The 18,582-nt window shown below is 58.4% G+C and overlaps 6 protein-coding genes across 6 annotated transcripts; 4 read left to right on the top strand and 2 right to left on the bottom strand.

The window, feature by feature from the left end:
* Positions 1–988: 988 nt before the first annotated feature.
* Positions 989–2,508, top strand: MFIFM68171_06798 (uncharacterized protein; the record flags this gene model as incomplete). Its single annotated transcript, XM_071062218.1, has 2 exons — positions 989–1,229; positions 1,331–2,508. 2 exons carry the CDS (start codon positions 989–991, stop codon positions 2,506–2,508), a joined length of 1,419 nt encoding a protein of 472 aa, XP_070918319.1.
* A 1,671-nt stretch (positions 2,509–4,179) lies between these two features.
* MFIFM68171_06797 (uncharacterized protein) lies at positions 4,180–5,101 on the top strand (the record flags this gene model as incomplete). Its single annotated transcript, XM_071062217.1, has 3 exons — positions 4,180–4,365; positions 4,431–4,669; positions 4,840–5,101. 3 exons carry the CDS (start codon positions 4,180–4,182, stop codon positions 5,099–5,101), a joined length of 687 nt encoding a protein of 228 aa, XP_070918318.1.
* A 935-nt stretch (positions 5,102–6,036) lies between these two features.
* Positions 6,037–6,728, bottom strand: MFIFM68171_06796 (uncharacterized protein; the record flags this gene model as incomplete). The annotated part of the gene is made up of 2 exons (XM_071062216.1): positions 6,037–6,590; positions 6,662–6,728. The coding sequence occupies 2 exons, from the start codon at positions 6,726–6,728 to the stop codon at positions 6,037–6,039; spliced, it is 621 nt and encodes a 206-aa protein (XP_070918317.1).
* Positions 6,729–7,508: 780 nt separating this feature from the next.
* On the top strand, positions 7,509–10,603 carry ctf18 (Chromosome transmission fidelity protein 18; the record flags this gene model as incomplete). Its single annotated transcript, XM_071062215.1, has 2 exons — positions 7,509–10,051; positions 10,129–10,603. 2 exons carry the CDS (start codon positions 7,509–7,511, stop codon positions 10,601–10,603), a joined length of 3,018 nt encoding a protein of 1,005 aa, XP_070918316.1.
* Positions 10,604–11,276: 673 nt separating this feature from the next.
* Positions 11,277–12,382, bottom strand: MFIFM68171_06794 (uncharacterized protein; the record flags this gene model as incomplete). The annotated part of the gene is made up of 2 exons (XM_071062214.1): positions 11,277–12,065; positions 12,128–12,382. 2 exons carry the CDS (start codon positions 12,380–12,382, stop codon positions 11,277–11,279), a joined length of 1,044 nt encoding a protein of 347 aa, XP_070918315.1.
* Positions 12,383–15,309: 2,927 nt separating this feature from the next.
* CYS14 (Photosystem I iron-sulfur center) lies at positions 15,310–17,957 on the top strand (the record flags this gene model as incomplete). The annotated part of the gene is made up of 4 exons (XM_071062213.1): positions 15,310–15,556; positions 15,608–15,753; positions 15,810–16,356; positions 16,423–17,957. 4 exons carry the CDS (start codon positions 15,310–15,312, stop codon positions 17,955–17,957), a joined length of 2,475 nt encoding a protein of 824 aa, XP_070918314.1.
* Positions 17,958–18,582: the final 625 nt, after the last annotated feature.

The following is an 18,582-nucleotide window of genomic DNA, read 5'->3' as shown; positions in this document are numbered from 1 at the left end:
TGTGATGTGTTATGTAGAGAACGATTGGGGAGTTCCGCGTTAGATGACTTTTACGGGGAAATATTGGACGTGTATATGATAGTCATGGTATAGATTGGGCAAGCTCCAGAGCGGACGCCCAACGGTAATTGCTAGACTTTGGTTGATTTGTAATGGTCTTGGTTTGGACTACGTCTGTCCATCCCGTCCATCTCCGCAAACAAACTTGAAGGTCTGCTTGCTGCGTTCAGAATCCTTCCACCCAGATTCATCCTTGGCAAATTTTCCGCTCTCGCATGTCACCCAGTCTGTCGGGACATTGTGACGTTGTGCTTGACCTTCTACTGCTGTCCTAGCGTCGTCTTTATCCCGTGGTGGGGTCACAGTGCGTCAGATTCCGCCCTGAGTGCCGGATGCCGGCGTTGGCCGAGAGGGGAAGGCTCCGCTGCCAAGAACGGGAGAGCCGCCGTAACCGCCCGCCGCCCACCACCCACCGCACCGGCGTTTGGTGGCTTGTTTGACCCCCTGTTCCGTGGGGTGGGTGGGATGGCGGAGATAGACAAGGCGTGGAGGGAGGGTGTATATAAGATGGGTCATCCTCCTACCGGATTGTCTTTCCGAGTAGATTGATCAGTTTTGATTCATGGCCGTTGCCCAATGCCCACTTTGTCTGGACTTGTCAGCATCTCCTTGTCTTTGCAAGAGGCTTAGCGTTTGTTAGTTGAAAGTCGTCAGCTGCCAACCTGGGCTGACAAACCCAGCATTCAGCTCCGAAGTTCAACCCTACCTTACCCGTTATCCTCAGTTTTGGAGTCAGAAGCGGAGGTTTAGCGTTGCAATCAACCGACTCAATACTGGGTATTGGGTTGGTCTTACCGCGCTGCTTGCTGGCTACGATAGCGCGGGATTCAATTTAGCTCGGCCGCTGTTCACCCTCACGCACTGTAATACGAAGACGTCTTGTCATTTAGGGACCGAATATCGAAAATAGCAGCCGATTGCCGCGAAAATGATGGGCAAGAACCAGCTCTTTCTCGGTTCGTTTGTCCACAGCAAGACGTTTGGCGAACTTGAATACCTTCACAATACGGCCGTTTGTGTGGATGAATCCGGGTCGATTGTTGCCATCGGGAAGGACTGTGATGAGGTAAAGGCGAGGAAGACGTTGCTGCCGCAGCTGGGATGGGAGGAAAGCGAAGTTGAGGTTGTGAGCGCAAGGGGGGGGCAGTTCTTCTTTCCTGGGTTTGTTGGTGAGTCTGGGGTCCTCTTGCGTTTGCTTTTTTTTTTTTTTTTTTTTTTCAAACTTGAAGTCCAGGGACATGTAACAACGTGACGACTAACCGACTGCCAGACACCCACCTCCACGCCTCGCAGTATCCCAACGTCGGCATCTTTGGCAGCTCCACCCTTCTTGACTGGCTTAACACCTACACCTTCCCGCTCGAGGCCTCGCTCTCGGACCTGGCCAAAGCCCGCCGCGTCTACACCCGCGTGATCTGCAAGACGCTCTCTCACGGGACGACCTGCGCAGCCTACTACGCCACCATCGACGTGCCCTCGACCAACCTCCTCGCCGACCTCTGCGTCTCGCACGGGCAGCGTGCCCTCGTCGGGCGTGTCTGCATGGACGCGCCCTCCCCAGCCTACTACCGCGACGCGAGCGTCGAAGCCGCCATGTCCGCGGTGCGGGAGTCGATAGCGCACATCCGGACGATCGACAGGGACATGACGCTCGTCCGGCCGGTCATCACGCCGCGCTTCGCCCTGTCGTGCTCGCCGGCGCTGCTCGGCCAGCTCGGGGCGCTCGCCGCCGAGACGCAGCTCCCCGTGCAGACGCACATCAGCGAGAACGCGGACGAGATCGCCCAGGTCAAGAAGGACTTCCCCCCCTCGACCACGGGCGCCGCCGACGACTCGTACGCCGCCGTCTACGACGCCTTCGGCCTCCTCACCCCGCGCACCATCCTCGCCCACGGCGTGCACCTCACCGACGCCGAGGCCGCCCTCATCGCGGCCCGCGGCGCCAAGCTCAGCCACTGCCCCTGCAGCAACTCGGCGCTGGCGAGCGGGGCCGCGCGCGTGCGGAGGCTGGTCGCCGACAAGGGCATCGTCTGCGGCCTCGGCACGGACATGAGCGGCGGCTACAGCCCGAGCATGCTGGAGGCGGCCCGGCAGGCGGTGCTGGTCAGTCGGCACGTGGCCGTCGGCGCGGGCGGCGAGGAGAGGGATAAGCTGAGCGTGGAGGAGGTGTTGTTCCTCGCGACGAGGGGAGGGGCGCGCGTGGTGGGCTTGGAGGACAAGGTCGGCGGGTTCGAGGTCGGCATGGAGTGGGATGCACAGTTGGTCGGGCTGGGGAGGGTTGATGAGGGAGGGTTAGGGGAGGAAGGCGGGGGCGAGGATGACGGGAACGTGGATGTGTTTGGGTGGGAGAGCTGGCCGGAGCGGATCGCCAAGTGGGTGTACAACGGAGATGACCGGAATACGAAGATGGTGTGGGTTAGGGGGCGTCTGGTGCATCGGCGGAAGTAGTCATTTTTGCGCCTTAAGGTTGCCTGAGTTACGGGAAGGTCGAAAGGTGCTGATGACGGAAGGATTTTCTCTTTTTACATTTCGATACCTCTATTCTGATCCACTAGCTCCAGTGCCGGTTAATGGGACCGATTACTTGTGTCACCATTGTCGCTGCGTTGATCCACGTCTTAGGGATACACAGACCCTCCACTAGCCGTAGGCTATGCTTCCCCGTCCTAGGACCTATAGGGGCTGCTAACATATCCGATGCACCTCCTAGGTGCGATACGTATCCCGAGCCGCCCGTTATCCGGGATGTGGTTCGAATGTACGGCTGCGGTTCGCGGCCAGCATGTTCAGAGCAACCGATTGGCTGGATCGTATCCGGCACACCATGCCGGCAGTTGGCCTGTTGGCGTTCCTTGACATATGACAACGTGGACATATGTATCTATATAAACAACGAAAGGGTCTAGAAGCCCGGATCTCCTGATTCCATAGTTGTCTTGGGCATGAAAATCAAGGCCAAGGGGTTGGGCCTCGTTGCACACAATGATTCAGCCGCAAGCAGGCGCAGCATGCAAGACACAGGAGCCGCAGCATCCTTTGCCGTCGAGCCCAGCGTTTTGCGAATTGCGATTGGTCGGGGGCATCTTCCGCCCACTTTCCGCTTTCCGTTTCGACGAACCCTGTCCCGTCCTACGCTGTCCATGAGAAAAACTCCGCACGTGTTATCGGTTGCATTATTGCGGCAAAGAGAACTTTCACGTTGAAGACGACAGGGGGTGTGTGAATAAACTTGGATCGGCGCGTAAGACGGATTAAAAGTAATGGCCATCCACTCCACTCGGACGCGGATTAACGTAGAGGCGGCGCTAGTCTCATCTTCGCTCTTCAGTATTAATCGCGGGTGGGAAAGGAAAAGAAGGAGAAAAAAAAAAAAAAAGGAAAAACCACCCGAAAAAACGACCTCGCATAGTAGGGTGGAACCACCTTCAGGTTGCTTCCCAAGACGTCAAGGATTGCGGTAGCGCAAATTTAGCACCACAATACCGGAGCGGTACCGCAGCGTCACGTCTTGGCTCTGCCGGTGCCAGAAAGGCGCAGTCGGGGATGGTCGTTGGTTGAGCCAATGATGGATGGATAAAAACGCCAATCATGCTGCCACAGCCCAGCTCATTAAAGAGGTTTCGGGTTAGCCCACTGCAGGGCCCCAACTTTTCAACGTTTTCTGGCTCACGCGCGCTCTATTGGCGTGGCTTTTCACTCAGCCTTCGGGTGCACATGGGCAAAACGCAAAGCGGTCGGTTTTCAGCTTGCGACCTTAGCACCACGGGCAGAACGACACAAGGGTTGATCCGTGCATTGACCCCATGGGATTCGCTCCCGTCTTTACCGTAACGGAGCCGGATGCCCCTAATCCCGTCTTGTCGTAGGGCCCAGACGGTCAGCCTCGGTCGCGTTGGGCGTCGGGCGTCTGAATGAGGAGAAGTGCGCGATGGGTGTGGTGAATAAATGGGCGGCGTAGCCCCTCTCCCAACACCTTATTTCCTGCCTTTTTTGTTTTGTGCATCGACATCTTACCTCAGGATCGTGCTGCTGGCATTGTTGCTAGCCCCAAGAGCTCTTCCCCACCACAAGCTTACAGCTTTACACAGTCTCAGAAGCCTGCCTTCGTAGGTATCCAACATGTCGGCTAAAGGACTGGTCGCCAAGGGCGTCCCGCCACAGCCCCTCTGGCTGCTCTACATCAAGATCGCGATTCTGGTCCTCTCCCTGATCGTCCTCGCGCTTGCCGCCTGGGGCCTCTCCCTCTTGCAAGGTTACGCGGCATACCTTGGCCCCGTCGGTGCCGGTGGTCTGGTCATTTTTGTGGTGCGTTGCATTCTGCCTCCCGTTGCTCATTGACGACGGAAAAGGTTCTGACCGGCCCGGCGCAGGCAATCCTCAGCTTCATCGTCTATGGCGGTTCTGCCGCGCTCGAGCTCTGGGCGTCCCAGTACTTCTACCGCATCGTCTCTCTCGTCGGCCAAATCCTCTCCATCATCTTTTGGCTCTCAGCTTGGGCCTGGTCTGCCAGCGGCGCCTCGCTCATCCCGCCTGGTAACACCTTGATCCCCTTCTACTCGCAGCTGGGTTCGTCCCTCGCTGCGTGCGCCGGCCTCGGTGCCTTGGTCTGGTAAGTGGAGGATCAACCCCCCGCACTCCCGTGTTGTCCAATGATATGCCGCAAGGCTCGCATTGTGAAACGCGTGCAGCACCGCGCCTATTTTCGCCGTTTTGGGCCTTGATATTCCCAAACGGGCTAAGGGAATGCTTGGCTGACCCCGTTCTCTCTGTCGTGTGCAGGATTCTGACCATCGTCCACCTTGTTTTCTTCATCCGCGCCTGCGTTGCCGGCCCCGAGGACGCAAACCAGGCCGAGCTTGGCAATGTCAAGCCCGAGGCCGCCGCCGGACAGTTCCAGCAGCCGTATCCCCAGCAGGCCTATCCCGCTCAACAGCCATACCCCGCCCAGCAGGATTATCCTGCACAACAGGCTTATCCAGCCCAACAGGCTTACCCGGCACAGCAGCCCTACCCTGCTCAGCAGCCCTACCCTCCGCAATGAGCAGTGCTCGCTGAGCCTTGAGATGACGCGGACCTCTCTTCCCATTGTTTGATTTTCTGATTTTGTTTGGAATGATACCTGGCGGAACTGCCCCCTATCCGGGTGGCCGTCCTCGTGCTAATGATGGTCCGTGTTTGTGATGCCTAGCGCGGCATGGTTGATGAAGCGCGGCGCAACGCAGCGAAGACTTTGCCAAGGCGCAAGGGGGTTTTGGTTTTGTCTGCGATTCTTTCCATGCCCAAGTTTAATGAGACATTCCAACAATTTGGTTTAGCTAGTTATACCATACCCAGGCGAAAATGTTTTTGGAGAGGATAGACTTGCAAAATTGGTATCTACTATGCATAACATTGATGACTCGCTAACTCTGTCCGTAAATGCTTTGACAACCAGTCAGCCATAGATGCGTCAATAGAACTACCAGATTGGCCCACACAGTTATCGATCGAAAGGGATTGGAAAGGGTCCGCGTGGAATCGGTTGCATCTGAAATCACTAACGCGCTATGATAGTCGCTGCCAGGAGAGACGCCTTTCCCGCATAGCGAGTTGACTCAGAATAGAGCGCCCACGAACCGCAGCTTTATGACATCGAGGGTTCCGTGCAAGACAGGATGAGAAGGGATCATAAACATCTTCCGGGACGGCTGCAGTTACTTTGAGATGTAGCCTCTTTTCTAAGAACCTTGGGCTGGATCCACGCCGTCGCGTCAACCTCACTTGGCCCTGAAAGCAAAACCGCTGACTCGGGTCGGCCTAAACAACTAAGTAGGCATGTGCATTCAGGTTATGCCTCACCATCAAACTCAGCAGACCCCTTCATTGAATCATGCCCCAACACCGCTCTCACCCGTTCTAAATCACAGCCTCCGGGCCCTTCCCCCTCCCTCCGCCCCCCGGGGGGCCCTCTCTCTTACCCCCCAACCAAAAATAAAATTACCACCTACCTGCCATCATCGCCATCCCCGTGGCAAGCCCACTCAACCCCCCAGCCAGCAGCCCCACAACCCACCGCCCATGGTTCCGCCTCACCCAGCTCCGCACCAGCTCCCCCATCTCGGCCCTCTCCGCCCACTCCTTGGACGCTTCGCTGGCCGAGTGCCGGTCCACCCGCGGGATCCGCCCTTTCTCCCCCTCAGGCATCCGGAACCCGTCCTGCTCGAGCAGGCGCTGGACCTTCCACTTGCACGCGCCGTTGATCCCGGGCTCGAAGTACAGGAATGTGATGGGCATGATGGAGAGGGTGAGCACGGCTGCGGCGGCGTACAGGGTTTGGGCAGTAAGGAAGGAGGAGCGGGGGGAGGGGAAAGACGACGACGGGGGATTGAGGTAGGAGAGGTAAGCTGAGGCGAGGGTGCCGATGCAGATGAGCGGCGGGACGAAGACGGGGCCCTGTTGGTACACGGCGAGCCACTGGCGAGCGAGGGTTTTGTGGTCCGGGGAGGTGTGGACTAGGAGGGGCAGGGTGAGGGAGTATTGAAAGGTTATTCCTGTGTTATTATATATTGTGGAGTGGTTAGATGGGAGGGTTCCTTGTTGGGGGAGGCGATGGTGGGCTTGCCGGCGTAGAGGGTTGGCATGGCGATGCCGGCCCATTGGGCTGCTAGAGTGAGTCCAACAAGGGGCATGTTTATGGTTGGGTTTGTAGGAGGAAGAGGATGGATAGGAACCGAGAAGTGGTAGTGGCAGTGGGAGGAGGATGTAGGTTGTCTTTGAAACCTCGCCACATATCGAGGCTGCACGGAATGACGGCGCATGCGGAGATCAGTCAGCAATCGATGAGTGATTGGTTGAGTGCAATTCGGGGAACGGTCCAGCCCGGTCGGGCCCGAAGGAGTTCTAATACTGATTGAATCTCGGGAAACTTTGTCTCCGTTGCTGTCATATTATAAACCTCTGTTGCGAGTCATGAACGCTGAAGTGGATGTAAGTCGTTATGTCACTCTCGTGTAATTTTGCTGTTGATGTATGCCGTTGCATTTCGACGTCGGTTAGCAGAGACTTAGGAGAGTTCCCGGGAAGACACTGTAAATGAATGGAGTCGAATGCAGACGGCGCCATCCGGGCCCAAAAGAAAAAGGGATGGTCTCATAGCCTACGCAGACAATTCTCCTCAGTTCTCGGATGGCAATATATGAATTATTGGCATAGTGTATTTAACAATATCTCTATGGCAAGCCCCAACTTTTGGCCCACAACCCTAACCCTAATTATTACGAAACGCGACGGGCTCGTTCCGCTTAATGGAGACGCGCTCAGAAATCGCGTCTCCCGTACCCACCTAAACACCACCAACACTTCGACAACCCCGGTCTCAACAGTCATCTACCGCAAAAAAGGCCCTGGTATTACGTGTCATGCGACTTCTTTAACAATTCTGAGGACAGAATTCCTCGATTGGCGTCACAATGCTAGCTCCGTCGTCTCCCATCGCATTCCCTCCCAGCTCATCGCCCATCAGCGGCAAGCGATCGCGCCCTTCCGACGCGCCCAAACCGTCAAGGCCCCGCGTTCTGGGCGGCTTTATCGCCGACGATGAGTCGAACGACGATGAAGCGGCCGAACAGCCCCCAGTGAAGCGGAGGATGCTGCAGCAGGACAGCCACGACGCCCGGCTACAGGCGACGGTAGATGCACCTGTGGACGAGAGGTTGGTCGAGACCCAGCCGGCTGCCGAAAAGGCCATCTCGACTCCTCCCGATAGCCAGATGAACGAGGAATCGGAAGAAGAAGCGGACCGTTATGAACGTCTCTTCGGCACCCAGGCGTCGCGTCCATTGGCATCACTTACGAGCGACGCGCCCTCTCCGTATCGGATCTCGACATGCCGCGGCAAATCGATCCCCATCCGGGAGCGGAAACCCACAGCTGCCGTCTCCTACGCGACTATGGTGGCGGCACGCTCTAGAACCAAGGAAGGCCGCGCAAGCAAGAGTTACTACGGCATCGCCATCCACGAACTCATCGACGACGCCAACAAGCAAATCGCAGAGGCACGCAAAGTGTCGGTGACGACACCAGTCACCCCGCCTCCCAACCCTGACCAGCCCGTCCGTTCCGTCGAAGATAGACACACAAACCTCAAAAAGCCCAAACGCACCATGCTCTGGACTGAAAAATACCGCGCCCGCACATTCATGGACCTCGTCGGCGACGACTTGACCAACCGCCAGGTCCTGCGCTGGCTGAAGCGCTGGGACCCCATTGTATTCCCGCATGCGACAAAGAGCAAGCCTACGGTCAGGAGGCACGGCCAGCAGCAGAATCAGCAGCCCGAAGAGGAGAAGCCGCATCGCAAGATCCTGATGCTCCACGGCCCACCGGGTCTCGGCAAGACCACCTTGGCTCACGTATGCGCGAGGCAGGCAGGGTACGAGGTTATGGAGATCAATGCCAGCGACGAGCGCAGCAAGGATGTTGTCAAGGGCCGGATCAGGACAAGCTTAGGGACCGAGACTGTCAAGACGGTCGAGAACAAGAAATCAGAGCCGGGAAAGCAGCAAAAGATTGCCCGTCCCGTGTGTGTGGTTGTTGACGAAGTGGACGGTGTGGTTGGCGGATCGGGCGGCTCTGGTGAGGGCGGCTTTGTCAAGGCCCTGATCGACCTCGTCTTGCTCGACCAGAAGAACAGCTCGGGGGCTGCAGCTTCATCGGGGATGGGGCGGAGGAAGAAGAAGGGGGATGACTTTAGGCAGATGCGACCGCTGATTCTCGTCTGTAACGATGTCTACCACCCGTCGCTGCGGCCGCTGCGGCAATCTGGGCTGGCAGAGATCATCCACGTCGGAAAGCCATCAGTGGAGGCAGTCGTTGGGCGGCTCAAGAGCGTGTTTGAGAAGGAAGGGATCCCTTGCGAGAAAGATGCTGCGAGAAAGTTGTGTGAAGCCGCGTGGGGCATGACTAGCGGTATTGATGCCAGGCGGGGTGCCGAGAGCAACGCCGAGGGTGATCTTCGAGGTGTCATGGTCGTGGGAGAATGGGTAGCTGGCCGACTGCGGGCCAGTTCCGAGGACGCTCCCCCCTGCCTCACTCGGGAGTGGATTGACAAACACATCATCCACGACCTCGCCCACGGCGGCGGAGGCGCCAGAGGACTCGGCCGTGGCGGGGTCAAGGAGATTGTCACTCGGATCTTCCAGGAGGGTGCTGGCTTCCCAAAGCAGGCCGGTATCGCCGCAACAGCTCAAGCCAAGAACACCCTCCACGAGCAACCCCAAGCCCAGCTTGGCTTCTCCGAGCAGCAAAAGAAGTACGCCATGACGCGGCTGCGTGAGATGATTGACACAAGCGGTGAAGTTGACCGCATCATGACTGAGATCTTCCTCGAATACCCCAATCGCGAGTTCAACGATGACTCTTTCCTTACCAAGCCCGACGCGGCCTACGAGTGGATGCATTTCCACGACACGTGCTCCTCACGCCTCTTCTCGAGCCAGGAGTGGGAGCTCGCACAGTACGTCAGCCAGCCCATCTTGGCTTGCCACCACCTGTTTGCCTCGCCGCGCAGATACCAGGTGCAGACGGCCCACGAGAGGAAGTGGGGCGATGCCGACGACGACACCAACGCTGCCCCCTTGCCCTTCTCGGGCCCGCGCGCAGACTATGCCGCGCACGAGGCGGAAAAGGTCAACCGCGCCGCTCTGCAGAGCATCCAGGGGCAGCTGCCGCCCAGCTTGACGCGGGCCTTCCGCAGCCCCGAGGACATCGCCACCGATTTTCTCCCGTATCTCGTACGCTTAGTATCGCCGGACGTCAAGCCCGTCTTGGTAGGCGGGAGCGACAAGAGCGGCTCCGTGGCGAGCGTCCGGAGAGAAGGCGAAAAGGCCATGGTCAGGCGCGCCGCGCAGGTGCTGGCCGAGGTCGGCATCGCGCTGCACAAGGGCAAGATCGAGGCGGACCTGGTAACTGCCGGGCCGGCGAACCGCACGCAGTGGGTTTACAGGATGGAGCCGTAAGTTCAACCCCCCTTTTTCTGCATTTCCCATTGTTCCCCCGCCCCAAATGACTGACAAATTCTGGGACGTTTAGAGACCTGGACGCCCTCGCGACCTTTGAGACGTTCTCCCTCTACAGTATCCAAGCGCCGACCCGCTATGCCGTCCGGCAGGTCCTCGATCAGGAACTGCAAAAGACGCTCGCGCAGAGAGAGAATGCCGCGCGCCAGGCGCGGCTCAGGGCCGGTCTACATCATCCTGGCCACCCCCATGACTTGGATCACGACGACAACAAGGAGAATGTCCTCCCTTCTGCTGCTGGTGCTGCTGCTGCCAATACAAAGACGGTGGTGGTGGGGGAAAAGGCTGTCAAGAGAGACTTCTTCGGGAGGGTGATTGTCGAGAGGCCGTCGTCGGCCGAGGCGGATGGGAATGCTGCGGGCGGTAAGAAGAGAAGGAAGATGGAGGAAGCAGGCGGTGAAGGCAAGGTGTGGGTTACGTACCATGAAGGGCTGAATAACGCTGTGAGGAAGCCGATCTCTCTGGAGGAGTTCTTGAGGGGGTTTTGAACAAAACGGGCATTATGGCTTATGTGTGTGAATGCGCGATGGTGGCAACACGATTACGGGAAACGCTTGGATGCGTCAGGTTGGGGTGGTGGGATTGGATGGGGTTCTAGGAGATTCTGCATGGTTAGGCATTTGGCGTATGTACATATCCTGAAGCCCTAGTCAGTGTTGCTATGGATAGAAAGGTCCACGGCGCGTCGTGTCAGTCTGCTAGCGTCGGCCCGCTTTGCCCTGCAATCACCACCGCCTTGGCGGCGACGGTCTAGGCCCGGCGGCAGATGCTGCCCCACCTTATGCCATCGCCAGATCGGAGAAGCCTTAATTGGTCCGAGCGAACTTCCCCGGGGTGAACCGGGTTTCCGTTTTCGGGAAGCGTGGGGGCTGCAGCAGCCGCGGGAGACGTTCCCGGAGGGCGATTCTCAAGCGGGGGTTGAGGGGCCCGTGGTCGTTGTGGGAACCGCGTAGAGCTCGGTGAGCAAGAATGGATGTATGACACGCCGAGGAGAAGGCATGATTTTTGCTTGCCAATTGCAGAAATAATATCAATTGTGGTATCTCCTGAGGTGCTTTCCCAAAACCCACGTGGCGCCACGCCGTCAAAGCTCCGACCATCAAGTCCTCAGCCGCACACACCCTTACAAGCCTATGAGTGGTATTCACATTCCCCCACCGTTCAAGGAGCATCTTCCGCGGCGGAAGCCCTCGGCTCCCCCTTCTCCCGCCGACAGCTGCACTCGCTTGATCTCTCCTCCGCCTCCCTCAACTTCGTCGCCATCTCCCTATTCTTCTCCTTCAGCTCCTTGATAAAGCCAACCGCCATCTCTACGACATCTAGCTTGCTGTTGGGCACTCCGGGCCGCACCGCGAGGTCCCCCTCCCGGGCCTGAACCGAGTCCACGCCGCCGCCGGCGCTGGCGGGAAGCAGTTTCTGGATCTCGCGTATCGCCAGGGTGAGCCTGGTCCGGCGGCTCTTTTCCGACAGTTTGTGAGCGATGCGTTTTGAGTCGACCTTTGACGAGGAGGCGCTGTCTTGGAATACGACGTCAATCTCGGGGCAGTCGGCGGGTTGGTTCATGTTGTCGAGGAAGATGGCGGCTACGTCAAAGAAATCCACATCCGGGGCGCAGTAGCCGCCCAGGTGGGTGGCGGTGTGGAGGGCGTTGCTGTGTTTCGGTGCCGCCGCTCTTGAGGGCTTGCTCACCCTGTGCATGCTTCGCCGCCGGGACCTTTGCGTGGACGCCCACATTGACAACGGTAGGGGCTGCTCTTCCGGGCTGTCGCTGGGGCTCTGGATTGAGTCGGAGTCCTCTTCGATATTGGACTCTGGTGGCGTGGGGTTCCAGAATAGCGTCCCAGGTAACCTTTCGCGGAACGAGTCCCATTCGGCGCGCCCCAGAGGTGTTGTCGGCTGCAATGCTGCTGAAAAGACGTTGTTTTCGAACATTAAACTGGGAGTGGGTATCTTGCCGTCATGTTAGCCACGAGTCGCGTCTCTGGGGCAGTACTTCGTCGTTGCTTACTTACAAGGTTGCGATGGAGTAACGGTTGCGCTTGGCTTAGCCAGTCCTGCGGCCAGAGGGATGCAAGGTCGGCCTCGAGTGTCTCCGTGACCGCCGATTGAGAAGAAGAGTCAAGGTCGGTCTGCATGAGACATGCCATATCGGCTCGCTGCGAGCAGTCTGCAGACCCATCTCCAGAAGTGAAGTGCCGCTCCGGGAATGAGCCCTCGCCTCCGAGAGTAGGGCTGTAAACCGGGCTGTCGGTAGCATCGGGATGCATTGCGAATCTGCACACCGAAAGACGTCACTCTCGTGGAATTGTATCACGGCGCTCACCCTTGCTGCAAGGAAGTGTGTGTGTACCCTTCAGGCTCTGTGCGCCGTCTGTATCCAAACAAGGCTGGCTCTCGAGCACACCATCGAGGGCTGAGGGGAGGTCATGATAAGCATAAAGACAAGCCGCTCATGCCCCATCCAGAGGCAAATGGACCCGGTCTTGGCCTGCCACAAAACCCATGGGCCCCCATTCCGGGGGGGGCGGCTTGGGTCGATGCAGAGGATGTGCGTGAGAAACCGCACACTTAAAGCAATAGTCCGTTTTTGTCAAGAGTGGGATGGGGGGTCGAACAGTCGGCACGTAAACAGGATCTAGAGCCCGGTAAGGTGCTCTTCCCCGATAGGTGGGAGACATTGGGGTCTCATTTCTTCCCACTAGGATGTCTAGTTTGTCCAAGTTGCATCGCGTGAGAAGGCGTGATAGCGCCACTGGCGCAGGAGGTCTTGGTCACGAGCATCAATGCCTATTCTAGCCATTCAATCAGACGCACAACGACCCCGGCAGCCTGTGGACTCGGACCCAACCGGGCTTTGATTGAAATGTACGTTATTTCCAGACCGCCGGGCTTCTATCCGCCTCTTCGGGGTGCGTATCTAGATCTGTCCCGGCCACGATTTGAAGAACGAAGGTGCTCAGTTGGGCTCCTGGGGGTGCCGCAGTGCGTGAGGATGTGGTTGGGGGTCTCATTGCAGACCGTGGCCCCCACCTTGTGCGTATGGCGTGCTGGTGATGTCGAACGTGGACGGTTGCTGTAGGCGTCTTAGGTTCAACCCGCTCATCAAAACACAGGGCAGTCCCAATTCCATGATCGCCGAGGTTTCAGTCTCAGCTTCCTCCCCAGAGCAGAGAAGCAACGTCTCCGCGGCGACTCCCATGATGTCGGATTGATTCTAGACCCGAGCGCGGGCTGATTTACTGCCATCGCCTGGTTGCCACCAGTGCCACCGGCATCCCTAATCCCGAATGAAGGGAGTGTACACCTCCAGATAGATGTTCTCCCGAACTCACCTTCACAGCGGCAGCTTTTCAGACCAAGCTCTAGGGGAGCTCTACGGTTCGGGTGCGGCTGGTGGCAAGCCCGGTTCCCCCGCCTGCCTTTCTGTCCCGAGGCAGTGCGAGCGTCTGGGGGTGGATCGCCCGGTCGGCCGAGTTGCTGCGGTCCAGACTACACCACCTAATTTACCTACAGTCTCACACCAGAACCATAGGGTTGGGCCTCCATGGGAAAAATGGAGCCGGAGAGCATAATGAGGGGAAACCACAGGCGGATGGGGTGGTCGTGTGCAGAATGGTTGGCCATGGAAGAATGGTGCTGGATCGCGCAAGAGAACCCCAGAAATGTCGTCATGCGCAAAGGTGGGCGGGAACCACCTTTTTGTCCCTTTTCGTCCTTCTTAAGCCTGCAGCATCCAGCTGTCGGCCCCCCACCTGAACCAAAACTATGACAAAAGAAGTGGTTGTTGGGAAATGACGATGTGCCCATGAATGAGGGTGCTTGAAAAGCCACAGCGCGAGATGCGTTTCGTGTCGAGACAAAGCGACGGAGGACTGAGTGTGGGGTGCGGTGCTTGCGAGCAGGACCCGACCTGACCGCCCCGAGCTTCGGAAATGGTTGCGGAAGCTTTTCTCTACCGCTCTTGACGCTCCAGCCAATAGCAACTCTTCGATGCGCGAGACGGAAGTCTCCCGCGTGCGCCCACCTTGTTCACGGCCGCAGCCTGGTTTGCTCAAGCGAGTCAAGCCATTGTAAGCGCGATGCAGCACGATGCAGCGCGGTGCAGCACAGGGAGCGGCAAGGCCCTTGGTCCGGATGCTCGCCTTCCACATGGATCCAGTCCCGCGGCCTGATCCGAAGCAGCGTGGTCCGCACGAACAAGCCAAACTGGGCCCATTTTCTTGGGTCGCCTTGGAGCAGGAAAACTCACGATGCCCAGACATCTAGCGCGGCAGTGGAGCGCTGGTGTGGACTTCTGGCCAGGAAGATACTAGGTATGTCATGCAGCATATTCCACTGTCCGGGAGAGGTGCAGTACTAGCAGTGATGCATGTAGGCCTGCCCGACGATTCTTTATGCCCCAGGGCAACTCGCCTGGGAACAGACTGCTAACGTCCCCTGGTCTCTCGACCGCTGAAAGCATTCCCTTTGTGATACCCATTACGCAAAAGCTCGTCATTCGCGCCAAAGCAGGCCATGCGTTTCCGGGCCCGTCTGTCTTCGGAGACCAGTCGATATCCGGGTCGATCCCCCGCCACGGCGCCCCCGTGCAGCCAGGTACAGTACTGCAACTCCGGGTGCCTCTGCTAGCCCCGGCACCACCCACCCACGGCTACCTAACGGCAATACTTCAGCTGGGCGTCCCAGTATCGTTGCACCATACGTCCAGGCAGACAATTTCTCCAAAAAGGCCGTTGGTGTGCACCACTCCCCCAGCTGCGGTACCCCAACCCGGCCCTCGCCGCTTGCTCGAGGTCGGCTGCGTGGAGGACAGTCGAATTTCCCACATTCCCATGTGTCATCGCCGCCCGCCTCCGCGCTTGTGGATTAGCGATTTGGGATAAGCATCCCGCGTAACCAGCTATCACATAGCAAGCCTCGTCAACCTCGTGCTCGACTATCGGGGCTAGAGCCTTGGCCAACACCCCTGCCCGAGAGCGCCATCTCCTCTAGTCTCGGCGTACCTTGGCGAGCTCCCGCTGGGACAGAGGGATGAGTCGAGGGTGAGGGCAGCGGACTAAATACCGTACGCGGGGGGCAACCAAACCGAAAAGTCGACCTTGGCGGTTTATGCATTGTATATAAAGCTCGCTGCAGGTCCCCGACGGTTATTGTTGCCTCCCAAGCTATACCCACTCGCACGCCGGCGACTATCATGGCACCGGGCAAGTATGGCGACCGCGCCAAGAGGTTCTTCGGCATCGATCCCAACGAGTCTCTCGACGACTACACTTCGTACGATGATGGCTCCTACACCGAGGCGGAGCCCTCCACCAAGGAGTTCTTGCTCGAGCTCTTCCCCACAATCTCTGGCATCACCAACTACCTCAAGGAGCTGTTCCCATTCTTGGGCTGGATTTTCCACTACAACGTGACATGGTTGCTGGGGGATATCATCGCAGGTAGAGCACCCCATCCCCGAGTCGCACATAGCTAGTAGCTGACAAGCGCAGGCGTCACAGTTGGCTTCGTCGTCGTGCCGCAGGGCATGGCGTACGCGCTGCTCGCCAAGCTGCCGCCAGAGTACGGCTTGTACACGTCGTTCGTCGGCTTCCTGCTGTACTGGGCGTTCGCGACGTCGAAGGATATTACCATTGGCGTGAGTATTCGCAGCCCCGCGCGTTTCCCTTTGCATGCCCTAACCAGGCAACACAGGCTGTGGCTGTCATGTCTACCATTGTCGGGAATATCGTCATCAAGGTGCAACAGACGCATCCCGACCTCAGCGCCGACGTCATTGCCCGGAGTCTGGCGCTCATCTCCGGAGTGGTCCTCTTGTTCCTGGGTCTAATCAGAGCGGGTTTCATTGTAGAATTCATTCCGCTCGTCGCTATCGGCGCCTTCATGACCGGCTCTGCCATCAGTATCGCCTCCGGCCAAGTCCCCGGCTTGATGGGTATCTCGAACGTCAACACGCGCGAGGAGACATATCTCGTCATCATCAACACCCTCAGGGGTTTGCCACGAGCCAGGCTGGACGCTGCAATGGGATTGACAGCCTTGTTTGGCCTCTACTTTATCCGCTGGTTCTGCGGCTTCATGGGGAGGAGACACCCAAGCCGGGCCAAGACTTGGTTCTTCATCTCGACTCTGCGCATGGCCTTTATCGTCATCCTCTACATCCTTGTCAGCTGGCTTGTCAATCGGAACGTCTCGGACGCGTCCAAGGCAAAGTTCAGGATCCTCGGCACGGTGCCCAGCGGTGAGTGCTTACCGTCAGAAATTTACGAAATCCCTTGTTTTTGCTAACCTGCGTCTCTCCATCAAGGCTTTCAGCACGTTGGTCCTCCTGCAATCAACCGAGAAATCCTGGGAGCGATCGGCCCTGATATCCCCACGACCATCCTGGTCCTGTTGATCGAGCACATTGCCATCTCTAAATCTTTTGGCCGCGTCAACAACTACATCATCAATCCTTCGCAGGAACTTGTTGCGATCGGCTTTACCAACGTATTCGGGCCGTTCCTCGGCGGGTACCCAGCCACGGGCTCATTCTCTCGCACCGCCATCAAGGCTAAGGCCGGTGTCCGGACACCCCTGGCCGGCATCTTCACTGCCGTCATCGTCCTCCTGGCGCTCTACGCCCTCACCTCTGTCTTCTTCTACATCCCGACCAGCGGTCTCGCTGCCATCATCATCCACGCCGTCGGCGATCTCATCACGCCGCCCCGCGAAGTCTACAAGTACTGGCAGACGTCCCCGCTCGAGGCCGTCATCTTCTTCGCCGGTGTCTTCGTCTCCATCTTCACCTCGATCGAGAACGGCATCTATGTCACCATCGCTGCGTCCGCCGCCGTCCTTCTCTTCCGCATGGCCAAGAGCCCCGGGAGGTTCCTGGGCAGGGTTGACACTCACGCCGTCCCACGGAACGCCCTCCTCCAAGCTAGCGGCAACCTCAATCCCGGCACCGCCCGAGACACAGACCCGCTGACCGGCGAGAAGCTCTCCCACGCGGCCTACATCGCGCTCGACCGCAGCGACCTCTCCAACCCGCTAGCAGACATCAAGTCCCCGCACCCGGGCGTCTTCATCTACCGCTTCGGCGAGGGCCTCAACTACGTCAACTCGGCCCGCCACTTGGACACGCTCACCATCCACATCTTCCGGCACACGCGCCGCACGCAGCTCGACAAGTACGACAAGGTGGGCGACCGGCCGTGGAACGACCCGGGCCCGCGGCGGGGCGCGACCGCGCGGCTGAACGAGGAGATGACGGCGCGGCCGGTGCTGCGGGCCGTGGTGCTCGACTTCGCCGCCGTCAACTTCCTCGACGTCACGGCCGCGCAGGCCCTGGTGGACCTGCGGAACCAGTTCGACCGGTACGCCGACCCGGAAAAGGTCGAGTGGCACTTTGCCGGCGTCGCCAACCGCTGGACCAAGCGCGCCCTGGTGGCGAGCGGTTTCGGCGCCGACAGGGCCCTCGAGAGCGTCGACGGCGTCGATCCCGAGAAGGGCTTGAAGAGTTCCGGCCCGCTGATCGCGCTCGCTGAGGCTGCGGCTTCCGCCGACGGCGCCGGCAAAGCGACCCGCCCTTTGGAGACTGCCAAGAGGCATGGCGAGGGGGCTGCCGAGGTGAGATCCAAGGCTGACGAGGTGGAGGTTTCGGAGGTGGGGAACGGCGGCGGGGAGGTGAGCCCGGTCGTGTCGTCGGGCGGGAATACCAACGTTGGTGGCGGTGGCACCAGTGCCAGGTTTGTGCCGCTCTATGGAGTGAACAGGCCGTACTTCCACGTCGATGTTGAGACGGCCGTGGCGAGCGCGGTGAGGAGTCTGGAGAGGAAAGTATCGGATTGGAGCGGGTGATGGAGTTGGGCGGTGTGTGTTTTGACGGATAGGGTGAGGTTGGTTTGTTTGCTGGGTTGAGTAGGGTAGGGATTTACACTGGCGAATGAGCCGCGATAGTGTTAGACTAGTGCTTGGATTCCCCGCTATGTTTGTTGGTCGCTTTCTCTAGGCAGCGGCTCAGAGAGAGAGTGAGAGAGTAATAAGAAACATTCGAGGAAAACTTTGTGAAGGAAGGGAGGCATTGAATGCGTCCTTCCTCTTACTATCAACACTGCTCCGTGTCCGACCCCTAATTATTGCAAGCTGCATCCTTCCTTTTCATTATTCGAGGAAAGCCTCATTGCAGTGCTTCAAGTTCGTGTATTCACATTGTAAAGCACGTCCTTGAAGCTGCGCTTCAGCTGACCCGTTAATATCGGCCCCGTCTGATTCTGAGACCTATTGCCAATCTGCATTGCCGACCGGCGACTGCATGACGGTTGGCAGTATTGGACGCATCTATCTCTGAAGATCTCTCTCTCTCTCGGACAACTCCTGTCCAATCGGCCGACGCCAATTCCTAAACCGCTTTCTTAAACATATCGATAACCTCTCGCAGATGGGCGAGCCGCTCACGCACACGCTGGCACTCTTGCTCCTTTGC

This window comes from Madurella fahalii (genome assembly GCF_045866475.1).
Source record: "Madurella fahalii IFM 68171 DNA, scaffold_3, whole genome shotgun sequence".
NCBI classification, from domain to species: Eukaryota; Fungi; Ascomycota; class Sordariomycetes; order Sordariales; genus Madurella; species Madurella fahalii.
This window is presented reverse-complemented; position numbering and strand designations above follow the sequence as displayed.